At 41.5% G+C, this 12,196-nt stretch overlaps 1 protein-coding gene across 2 annotated transcripts; it reads left to right on the plus strand.

Annotated features, from left to right (window-relative positions):
- The first annotated feature begins 4,193 nt into the window (after nucleotides 1-4,193).
- On the plus strand, nucleotides 4,194-9,664 carry LOC132897530 (transmembrane protein 273-like). 2 transcript variants are annotated; one of them, XM_060938792.1, is made up of 5 exons: nucleotides 4,194-4,375; nucleotides 8,891-8,938; nucleotides 9,115-9,231; nucleotides 9,333-9,357; nucleotides 9,469-9,664. In XM_060938792.1, the coding sequence occupies exons 1-5, from the start codon at nucleotides 4,312-4,314 to the stop codon at nucleotides 9,494-9,496; spliced, it is 282 nt and encodes a 93-aa protein (XP_060794775.1). In that variant the 5' UTR covers nucleotides 4,194-4,311; the 3' UTR covers nucleotides 9,497-9,664. The 2 variants fall into 2 exon arrangements, with proteins under 2 accessions (XP_060794775.1, XP_060794776.1); XM_060938793.1 differs by having other exon boundaries at nucleotides 9,121-9,231; nucleotides 9,469-9,661.
- Nucleotides 9,665-12,196: the final 2,532 nt, after the last annotated feature.

A 12,196-nucleotide genomic window follows, 5' to 3' on the forward strand; every position in this document is an offset into this window, starting at 1 on the left:
TTATTTACATATACAAATATAAAAAGAATAAGATATGGGGAAGGGACTTTTAGGACTTTTGTGAAAATCTGATGATGTTTTAGATCATATTTATGCAGAAATATAGAAAATTCTAAAGGGTTCACAAACTTTCAAGCACCAGTGTGTGTATATACAGATATATATATACACCGTGTGGCCCAATTGGCCCAATGGAGCTGCAAAGAAAGAATGGGAGATGTTTGATCGTGACACAGACCAGGTTCTGGAAGCAGCGATCGCAGGAGATGTGGGGAAGAAGTTCAAGGCCATGGCCTCGATCATCTGGAGTATGGGTGCTGATCGCTTCGGAAAGAAAGAACAGAAAGACAGAGTTAACATCCAGCCCAAGGAAAACAGACGGCTGAAGGAGATAGCAGCCCTTAGAGGCGATCTGAGGAGGCTTAAGAAGGCCTTTCGCAAAGCAATAGCAGATGAGAAATCAGCTCTCTCGGAAATTCGAGCCAGCCTGAGAGAGCGCATTAAAATCTTGCGCAGAGCTGAGTGTCACCGTAGGGACAGGAAGTGGCGGATGAAGGAAAGGGTAAACTTCACGAAGAACCCTTTCAAATACCTGTCCAAACTCTTGGGCGACAAAAGATCAGGGGAGTTGAAAGCAACAAAGGAAGAGGTGGAGGAGCACCTTCGTCAGGTCCACAGTGATCCCAGGAGGGAGGTTGGCTTGGGTGAGATGGAAAGGCTCATTAAACCTGCCGCACCAACTATTCCCTTCGAGACAAAAGAACCGAGCTGGCAGGAAGTCAACAGCTTTCTCAAGAAGACCAGAGGAAAATCAGCCCCAGGTCCAAACGGCATCCCGTACAATGTCTACAAGCATTGCGAGAGGCTTAGGAAACGACTCTGGAAGCTACTGAAGGTGGCATGGCGGAAGAACTTCCTTGCTGACGAATGGTTGCTTGCCGAGGGGTGCTTCATCCCTAAGGAAGAAAATTCCGTAGGGATCAAGCAATTTCGTACCATCTCACTGCTTAATGTGGAAGCTAAGATCTTTCTAGGGATCCTGGCGAAGAGGTTGACCACCTTTTTGTTGGACAATGGGTATATTGACACTTCAGTTCAAAAAGGTGGCATGCCAGGGGTATCTGGCTGTCTCGAACACACCAGCGTAATCTCCAAGATCATTGAGGACGCAAAGAGGAACAACGGCAATCTGGCAGTCCTGTGGCTTGATTTAACTAATGCCTATGGGACGATACCCCATAAGCTAGTGGAGTTGACTCTGAAGACCTATCATATCCCAGAGCGATTCCAGAAGCTCTTGCAGAACTACTTCGACAGATTTAACATGCGTTTCACCTGCGGAGAATTCACCACGAGTTGGCAGAGGCTAGAGGTGGGCATCGTCACTGGCTGCACAATTTCAGTGATTCTGTTTTCTGCAGCGATGAACCTTCTCGTCAAGTCAGCAGAGAAGTTGCGTCGAGGTGCAGTCCTGGCAAGCGGCATGCAGATGCTGCCTATAAGAGCGTTTATGGACGACCTCACCATCACAGCAAGATCAGTGCCAGAAGGAAGATGGATTTTGGAGGACTTGATTGAGCTCATAAATTGGGCAAGAATGGAGTTCAAACCGGCAAAATCCAGAAGCCTAGTTCTGAAAAAGGGGCGTGTCCAGGAACGATTTCACTTCAAGATTGGAGAGGACATTATTCCATCTGTCCAAGAAAAACCTGTGAAGTGCTTGGGGAAGTGGTTTAGGTCAGACCTCAATGACAGACAGAGCGTGAAAGAGATGCTTAACCAAGCAGAAACCTGGATGACATCTCTGGAGAAGAGTGGTCTGCCGGGTAATTATAAGGCCTGGGGCTACCAACATGGGGTTCTCCCCAGACTGCTCTGGCCACTCCTGGTTTATGAGGTACCTGTTTCCACAGTGGAGAGGCTGGAGAGGAAGCTGAACACTTACTTGAGGAGATGGTTGGGTGTCCCAAGAAGCTTCTGCTCCATTGGCCTGTACAGCTCAGGCAGCAAGCTACAGCTGCCAATAACATCGGTGGTGGAGGAGTATAAGGTCGCAAAGATACGGCAGGCCATGATGCTACGAGATAGTAGAGATGAGAGAGTGCGGCAGGCGGGCATTGTTGTCAGAACAGGCCGGAAATGGTCAGCCAGTACAGCACTGAAGGAGGTGGAAGATCGACTGCATCATGCTGACATCATTGGGTCAGTAGCCCAGGGAAAACTTGGGCTGGGTTGCTTCACCAGAACAAGCTGGAACAAAGCCGATCCAAAGGAACGTCGAGGCTTGGTGCAAAGGGAGCTGCGGAAGGCAGAGGAGGAAAGCCGGCATGTCAAGGCCGTGGCCATGAGCAAACAAGGCAGCTGGACTAAATGGGAGGGAGCGAGGGAGAGAGCTTTATCTTGGCGGGACATCTGGAGCATGGAAGGCCACCGGATTAAGTTCCTGTTGCGTTCCACATATGACGTCCTGCCGACTCCATCAAACCTCTACACCTGGGGAATGGTAGAGAGCCCGAGCTGCAAGCTCTGTGGAAGGACAGCTAACCTAGAGCATGTCCTCTCCTCGTGTCACTCAAGCCTTGCAGACAGGAAGTTCCGATGGCGACATGACCAGATCCTCGCACAGTTGGTCGATGGTGTTGAGCAGGCGAGGAAAAAGGCAAGACAGCTTTCCAGGGGGCCTCGCTTCATCCATTTTGTCAGAGCGGGAGAAAGCTCTGTAGCAGGAGGGAGGAGCAAAGGGGTCCTTGCCACAGCAAGCGACTGGGAGATGCGGGCTGACCTGAAAAAGCAGCTCAAATTCCCAGAGGAGATAGCCCACACTAGCCTGAGACCAGACATTGTACTGTGGTCTAAAGGTACCAAACAGGTGGTGCTCATAGAACTGACGGTTCCCTGGGAAGAGAGGATAGAGGAGGCATATGAGCGTAAGCTTAAAAAATATCAAGCCCTCATCCTCGAGATCCAGCATAATGGATGGAAGGCCTGGAACTTGCCGGTGGAGGTGGGCTGCAGGGGTTTTGCTGGGCGGTCGCTCTGGAGAGCCCTTGGACTGTTGGGAATTGAAGGGTCAGCTAGGAAGCAGCTGGTGGCCAACACCACCAAGCGGGCAGAAGAAGCGTCACGCTGGATTTGGATCCAAAGGGAGGTGCGGTGGTAGAGCCGGCCTACTGAAGAACTGAAGGCATAGAGTTGGGTGGCGTTCAAGCGGGGGTAGAGCCAGGATGCTGGTTCTGCCGTCGAGCCCCTCCGAGGTGTCATGGGCTTAAATCGATGAAACACCAGTGAAGGGGGGTGCCCATTTGACAACCTGCTGAAGCCAGCCAACTCTTGTCTAGTTGTGGCATGCAGTCAAGCTTCGTCTTGGCTTAGGGAGGAGGGCGCCCTGCCACGCAGAGCCCCGCTGGTGCCTTGAGGGAAGGAGAAAGAGAGAGAGCGATGCCACTGGCTCACAGATGGTGCAGGGCCGAGTACCTGTAGAGGTGAGCCAGGTGCGATACCCCTATCGTATTTTGCATATATATATATATATATATATATATATATATAGGCGGCACGGTGATGTAGTGGTTAGCGCTGTCGCTTCACAGCAAGAAGGTCCGGGTTCGAGCCCCGTGGCTGGCGAGGGCCTTTCTGTGCGGAGTTTGCATGTTCTCCCCGTGTCCGCATGGGTTTCCTCCGGGTGCTCCGGTTTCCCCCACAGTCCAAAGACATGCAGGTTAGGTTAACTGGTGACTCTAAATTGACTGTAGGTGTGAATGGTTGTCTGTGTCTATGTGTCAGCCCTGCGATGACCTGGCGACTTGTCCAGGGTGTACCCCGCCTTTCGCCCGTAGTCAGCTGGGATAGGCTCCAGCTTGCCTGCGACCCTGTAGAACAGGATAAAGTGGCTAGAGATTTATATATATATATATATATATATATATATATATATATATATATATATATATATGTATGTATTTTTTTTGCGACAATGTCTACTATTAAAAGCACTATACAAATAAAATTGTGCACTTATAAAAATCTGTATACTGCATACAGGAAAACCTGATTCATGACCACAAAACTGATTGAGCTTCTCAAAAGCATTTTGCAAAAGTGCTGTAGCCAGGCACACTAGGCTGTACTATGTTGTCACACATTCATCAACTCTTTCATTTGCTTACTGTGTTCAGATAACTGGGTCAAAACATGAAGCCGCAGCCCCAGTGAGAATTTATATCTCTTCCTTTTATCTGAAAACTACTGTAGTGCATCAACAGGAAACAGCTTTATTTCTCAAGAAAAGACGCTTGGAAAGGCTTTTATAAAATGTGTTCAAATATACTTGACCCTCAAAGACATTACTTTATCATTACATTTGTTTTCATTGTTGGTAAGTACTGTAATATTCTTCTGCTTGTTATGTGTCTGGTTTGTTTCACAATGAACAGCTGAGCAGTTACATTATTAAGCAGCGTCATGTAGTTTGCATTTAGACATTTAAGCTCTATAATCTAGCTTTAGCCTATGTTTTTGTATGAATGATGTATTGTGTATAAAAGGATAACAGATTTAATAAGCACATAATCCAGTGCAAATGATTCATGAGGACTTCAAAATTTGATTGACTCCATCTGAGGTGCATTGAGGTGCAAATTTTAAGGTGCATCTTTCTTTGAGCCCTAACAGACACATAGCTTATCAAAGAATGACTAAAAAACACAAACTGGCAGCTATATTTTGAGTGTATTTCCAGACCTATTGAAAAAAAATATTAGGAATGAGCCCTTTACCGGTATGTACATTGTACTCTCATGTTCGGCGTAAACATTGCCTCTCAAGGTAATTCATGATGTGAAATTATAATATATGTATAAAAGTGTTGCTGTAACATATGGACCCAAAGAAATTGTATGGGCAGTAATAATATGATAATTATGTGTTTTCACATAGGAAAGACAAGACTAAATGTTTAATGCCCCAAAAACAAGCTGAGAATAAAAAAGACTGCACAATAGACGGCGAATTATAGACTTTGCAGACCAGATAATCACTGAAAGAAATTTGAAATCAAATATTCCAATTTTATTATTCGGTGCAATGGCAGTTTAGTGATCAAGTGTCACAGGATTCCAGGATGTCCCGAAAGCCACTGGTTCCTTGATCAAAGCTCTAAACAATTAGCTGTTCAGTAATCTGACTCAGGTCCACTTCTAATTTGTTATGGACACAAGTGTCTGATATACAGTGTACTGAATAGTTGCATATGCTTCTTTTAAATTAAATACATGAAAGTTATCCAGGGTGTGATTGTGGGTCTCTGCCACAAAACAGGACACCAAATTATCACTAGGTGTGAATGAGTGTCACTGTCAATATTTATTTTATTTTATTTATAAATTTTGCTGTTAAAAATGGCAGGGAATCCTCAACAGAGCAATAAGCTCCAATATCTGAGGTCCCGCAAAATTACAAAATTAAGTCGTACAATAAATAGATCAACAATAAATAATACAATATACAAGTTGGACAAAAAGGTATCAACAGCCTGGGAATATATACAAACTAGTAACAGCACAAGCTGGTGCCAAGGGTGGAGATTGGCTGACATGTATGACATTTCACACACACAGATTTAAAAGTCTGTGGTCTGTCGATGTCAAAATAAAGCCTAGTTAAATTACTATAATATGAAAAAAGATCCTACTTAAACTGTGAAAGTGATTGATTCCTGTTCCTTAAGTGCGGGGGTAAAATGTTCCAAATTCTAGGGCCCCGAATATAAAAACTGGTCTGAAAAGTTAAATTATTAGCCTTGGGTACATTTAACATATAGTGGTGCTTGAAAGTTTGTGAACCCTTTAGAATTTTCTATATTTCTGCATAAATATGATATAAAACATCATCAGATTTTCACACAAGTTCTAAAAGTAGATAAAGAGAACTCAGTTAAACAAACGAAACAAAAATAGTATACTTGGTCATTAATTTATTGAGGAAAATGATCCAATATTACATATCTGTGAGTGGCAAAAGTATATGAACCTTTGCTTTCAGTATCTGTTGTGACCCCCTTGCGCAGCAATAAGAGCAACTAAACGTTTGTGGTAACTGTTGTTCAGTCCTGCACACTGGCTTGGAGGAATTTTAGCCCATTCCTCCGTACAGAACAGCTTCAACTCTGGGATGTTGATGGGTTTCCTCACATGAACTGCTCGCTTCAGGTCCTTCCACAACATTTTGATTGGATTAAACATTAACTTTATTCTTCTTTAACCATTCTTTGGTAGAGCAAATTGTGTGCTTAGGGTCGTTGTCTTGCTGCATGACCCACCTTCTCTTGAGATTCAGTTCATGGACAGATGTCCTGACATTTTCCTTTAGAATTCACTAGTATAATTCAGAATTCATTGTTCCATCAATGATAGCAAGCCATCCTGGCCCAGATGCAGCAAAACAAGCCCAAATCATGATACTACCACCACCATGTTTCACAGATGGGATAAGGTTCTTATGCTGGGATGCAGTGTTTTCCTCTCTCCAAGCATAACGCTTCTCATTTAAACCAAAAAGTTCTATTTTGGTCTCATCTGTCAACAAAACATTTTTCCAATAGCCTTCTGGCTTGTCTGCATGATCTTTAGCAAACTGCAGATGAACAGCAATGTTGTTTTTGGAAAGCAGTCGCTTTCTCCTTGCAACCCTGCCATGCACACCATTGTTGTTCAGTGTTCTCCTGATGGTGGACTCATGAACATTAACATTAGCCAGTGTGAGTTTCAGTTGCTAAGAACTTACCCTGGGGTCCTTTGTGACCTTGCCGACTATTACACGCCTTGTTCTTGGAGTGATCTTTGTTGGTCGACCACTCCTGGGGAGGGTCACAATGGTCTTGAATTTCCTCCATTTGTACACAATCTGTCTGACTGTGGATTGGTGGAGTCCAAACTCTTTAGAGATGGTTTTGTAACCTTTTCCAGCCTGATGAGCATCAACAACGCTTTTTCTGAGGTCCTCAGAAATCTCCTTGTTCATGCCATGATACACTTTCACAAGCATGTGTTGTGAAGATCAGACTTTGATAGATCCCTGTTCTTTAAATAAAACAGGGTGCCCACTCACACCTGATTATCATCCCATTGATTGAAAACACCTGACTCTAATTTCACCTTCAAATTAACTGCTAATCCTAGAGGTTCACATACTTTTGCCACTCACAGATATGTATTATTCAATCATTTTCCTAAATAAATAAATGACCAAGTATAATGATTTTGTCTCATTATTAACTGGGTTCTCTTTATCTACTTTTAGGACTTGTGTGAAAATCTGATGATGTTTTAGGTCATATTTATGCAGAAATATAGAAAATTCTAAAGGGTTTACAAACTTTCAAGCACAACTGTAGTTGCCCTGGACTGATCTAATCGCCTAGTAAACCTTCTAGGTACACTGATAGAAATATTAAGGTCTGTTGACATTGACTTGAAAAGATAAACAAGGTCCAGGTACTCATGCCAGTAACACATGGGAAGGAGTCCTAGCTTTAACAGTCTATCCTTGTAGTTAACATCTGATCTGAACGTCTCTCTCTCATGTGTCTTGCTTGTTTCTCTCTCTCTCTCATGTGTCTGTCTCTCTCTCTCTCTCTCTCTTTGGCTCATTTCTCTCGTGTGTCTCTTTGGATTACAAAGTTGTCCACTAGATGTGAGGATACCTGTAATGGACTAGTCAAGGTGTATTTTTTGCCTCACATCCACTGTTCCTGGGATCCCCAGCCACCCTGACAAGGAAAAAAAAAATGCTTACTAAAATGAATAAATGACCAAAAGTTATCCAGATTAATTAAGTAATTCATCATTAATACAGTTTGTGGAAAAATGTTGCCCTGGTAGTATTGGGTTAAATACACCAGACAGAAGAGGCAATGTATTACCAAGAGTACCGAAAAATAAAATACTAAAATCAAAACCATCAAAGTGTGTTAAGTAGCAGAACATATCAGTGACCTTATCTCAGTTCTCAGTTCCACTTTGGATTTAAAAAAAACAACCTTCCTGTTCTTGTCAAAGTGTCTGTAGAGCAACTTAACTTAAAAAGTGATAAACTGCAAGTATCACTGTAAAAAAAAAAAAGTTATGCCAACTTAAAAATTCAAGGCAACTTACTGCACAGGATTTTTGAGTTTATGTGACAACTAAGATTTTTAAGTTTTGAAGAAAGTTGTGCTAACTTATACTTTTGGTCTTCATATTCACACAAACTTATTTTTCTCAGTTTTACATGATAAGAATTCAACTTTAAGGCCACTAATCTTTCATCCAAGTAAAAACTTCAAAATTTGAGTTCAATTTTCTTTTTATCCCACAATAAAACAAATAACAATCCAGTTCAAATAGCATGTTGATTTTAACATGATGGTAGCAAAACTGCTATAAAACTGTAGTGGCAGTGCTTTTTTGTTAAGTCACACATTCACTTATTTTAAGCCTGAAGCTAATTTGACAAACGAAATGTGCAAACAATTCAGTATACTGAATTGTTTGCACATTTCGTTTGTCAAATTAGTTTTTACTTGGATAAAAGATTAGTGGCCTTAAAGTTGAATTCTTATTATGTAAAACTGAAAAAAATAAGTTTGTGTGAATATGAAGGCTAAGTTATCTGAGACCAAAAGTATAAGTTGGCACAACTTTCTTCAAAACTTAAAAATCTTAGTTGTCACATAAACTCAAAAATCCTGTGCAGTAAGTTGCCTTGAATTTTTAAGTTGGCATAACTTTTTTTTTACAGTGTACACACACACACACAGAGCACCGAATGCAACTTATGATTCATGATCTTATTTTTTTTAATGTGCCTTAAATGACAATAATGTAATGTAATTTGGAAAATATCTGTGTTTTAGGCACACTTATCATCCATATAAGAGGAGATGACCAGTCCCAGGAACCAGGTAAGTGAAACAGCTATAGATTGCTGATATTCATTCCACTGATATACAAAACCATGCATTTTATCAGTCATTCTCATACTGTAGGTTGCATCATATATAATTACAGAAGGCTACAATGCATCCAATTATATCCTTATTTTTTACACTATTACTTATCTCTCTTAATTTCCTTTGAGCCTCAGAACTGAAATATGCAGCAATTGGAATAGGGGTTGGTTTATTTCTCTCCATCTGCTTCCTTGCAATAAAGATATGCATGATTAAAAGACATATTCTGGACAATGGACAGTCAGGTAAGCTCCACACCATACACACCATAAAGGGCATATTTTCCCTCTAACAATTTTCTGTCTACTATTCTCCAAGCTCATCTTAAAATGTCTTGTTTTTTTAGAGGATTCAGCAAGAGTATTTACAAGGTAAGCAGTTATTTATTTATTCAACTGTTTATCTACATAATTATAGATTATATTTATAATTACACTTTCATACATTATTACACTTTCATAAGTATATTTCTTTCCTTGTAGAAGTATTGATGCTGAAAGCAGGACCTGAGCAACAAAGCAAAACCCAGTCACAAGAAAGGATAAGCAACGTCTCAGCACAGTTTTGTTATTATGTAATGTTTGCAATGTCTGTAATGCCTGTAATGTTGTTCTGTTATCCCTATTAAGGAAGTTATGTTTTATTATTATTATTATTATTATTATTATTATTATTATTATTATTATTATTAAATTTCCTTAGGCTTGCTAGTTACAATCTGCTGCTGAGTCTTATTCCCATGACCTAGGGCAACAGAAAGTTGAAGTTGTTAAATTTTTCTGTGACATTGAAAGAACTTTTCTTAATGTGTGTGCAGTTCCTCAACATGATCTTTTGGATGTCAATAAGGTTTGGATTGCCTGGTATTTTTTTGAAGATTTTGTTGTTGTTGTTGTAACGTTTTTTACTTGGCCAAGTGATCCAGTGATGACTGGTACAACAGCAGTTTTCAACAGCCATATTTTTTCAATTTCTATTTGGAGGTCTTTGTATTTACAATTTTTTCAAACTCTTTTCCACTAACATCGGCACTGCCATGTCAATAAGTGTACAGGTTCTATTGAAGTTCTTAATGATAATATCAGGTTTGTTGGTTTTGATACCTGTATTTCTATCTGTGTGAACAGGAAAGCCCCATACGATAGGTGCATCAGCAATTTGGGTGACTGATTGCTGTTAATGTTTATGCCACTCCTGTTCATATGGAGCCCCAAAATGTTGGCAGATTTTCAAGTGCAAATATTGTCCAATTTTATCATGCTTTATTTTATATTCCGTTGGTGTTAGAATTGGACATCCAGAAATGTTGTAGTCAATAGTTGATCACATACATGGTATTTTGGGTCAGCTCCATTTTTTAGGACTTTGACTTGATATATACACATAAGCAGACTTTGGTGTTGTGTTGAAAGAATAAATCCTTCCATTTCAGATTTGAACCCTGTACCTCTTAGCCACTGATGGGTTTTGTTGAGACCAACATCAGCTTGTTGGCATCAAAGTACATACTGGCCATGTAAGGGTTTCTATTGCCAAGTCTCATTCATCTTGTTGAGAGATTCTTGTTTTGCTTGCAATTTTCTCTTCTTTGGCATGATGGCAGGACTGTGATAGTCTCTGTTAAGGTTATCACTGATGAGTTCAATTTCTCTCAACCGTTTGGTTCTCTTTTACTATTGAATACAATTTCTCCTTTTCTTTGTGTGATTTCACAAGTTTTAGGAGCCAGTTTCACTGACTTCTAGGTATCTGTGTAAACCTATGGTAGTGGTTTAATGCACCATTTTCAGTTGCATCAGGTATTATTATTATTATTATTATTATTATTATTATTATAACCCCAATGCCAAAAAATGATGGGATGCTGTGTAAACTGTAAATAAAAACAGAATGTGATAATTTGCAAATCATGGAAACCCTATATTTCATTGAAAATAGTACAAAAACAATATATCAAATGTTGAAACTGAGAAATTTTATTGTTTTTTGAAAAATATATGCTCATTTTAGGGGCGGCACGGTGGTGTAGTGGTTAGCGCTGTCGCCTCACAGCAAGAAGGTCCTGGGTTCGAGCCCCGGGTCCGGCGAGGGCCTTTCTGTGTGGAGTTTGCATGTTCTCCCCGTGTCCGCGTGGGTTTCCTCCGGGTGCTCCGGTTTCCCCCACAGTCCAAAGACATGCAGGTTAGGTTAACTGGTGACTCTAAAATTGACCGTAGGTGTGAATGTGAGTGTGAATGGTTGTCTGTGTCTATGTGTCAGCCCTGTGATGACCTGGCGACTTGTCCAGGGTGTACCCCGCCTTTCGCCCGTAGTCAGCTGGGATAGGCTCCAGCTTGCCTGCGACCCTGTAGAACAGGATAAAGCGGCTAGAGATAATGAGATGAGATGAGATGCTCATTTTAAATTTGATGTCAGCAACACATTTCAAAAAAATTTGGGACGGGGCATGTTTACCACTGTGTTGCATCACCTCTACTTTTAACAACACTGTAAACATTTGGGAACTGAGGAGACCAATTGCTGTAGTTTTGAAAGACAAATGTTGTTCCATTTTTGCCTGATATACAATTTCAGTTGCTCAACAGTTTGGCTCAACACCCTCATACCATGAGTTCAAAACCCTAATATGATCACAGATGCTGGCTTTTGAACTGTGCACTGCACGGGCGATTGCTCTAAGACAACGAGGGAGGCTCAGCCTCCTCTAAAAATGCCCTTATAACTTTAATGTGTGCGTGAGTTTCTCCCCCTCGTGACAGCGCGATGCAGCGCAGCCTCAGTGGGCTTCCATGGCATTGGGAGCTCTGCGCTTTCAATCTCAAAATGCAAGACGATTATTGGACAAATACTGCGAAAATGCCCGCCTACGGACTCCCAGCCTCAGTGGGCTTCAATGGCATTTGGGAGCTATGCGCTTTTCAATCTCAAAATGCAAGACGATTATTGGACAAATACTGCGAAAACGCCCGCCCACGGACTCCGAGCCTCACATGGGAGGGACATGGCAGTTTCCGCGAGAAGACTGGTGATTGGTGAAAGCGGCCGGATATTTTCTTTGATTGACAGCTCGTTTCAACTATAGACAGGCAGCGGTACAGTGTTGCCAGATTGGGGGTTTCCCGCTCAATTGAGCGGTTTTAAGTGCATATTGGCGGGTTTTGAACATATTTTGGGCTGGATAACGTCAGCAGTATCTGGCAACATCAGTTC

The sequence above is a fragment of the Neoarius graeffei genome, chromosome 14, assembly GCF_027579695.1.
Source record: "Neoarius graeffei isolate fNeoGra1 chromosome 14, fNeoGra1.pri, whole genome shotgun sequence".
NCBI lineage: Eukaryota > Metazoa > Chordata > Actinopteri > Siluriformes > Ariidae > Neoarius > Neoarius graeffei.

Bases quoted from the DNA above. Each gene is read 5' to 3' on its own strand.
- LOC132897530 (XM_060938792.1), top strand. From the start codon at position 4,312: ATGTGTTCAAATATACTTGACCCTCAAAGACATTACTTTATCATTACA. The intron at 8,939-9,114 runs GTAAGTGAAACA...ATTTCCTTTGAG, and splicing joins TGACCAGTCCCAGGAACCAG to CCTCAGAACTGAAATATGCA. The intron at 9,358-9,468 runs GTAAGCAGTTAT...CTTTCCTTGTAG, and splicing joins TCAGCAAGAGTATTTACAAG to AAGTATTGATGCTGAAAGCA.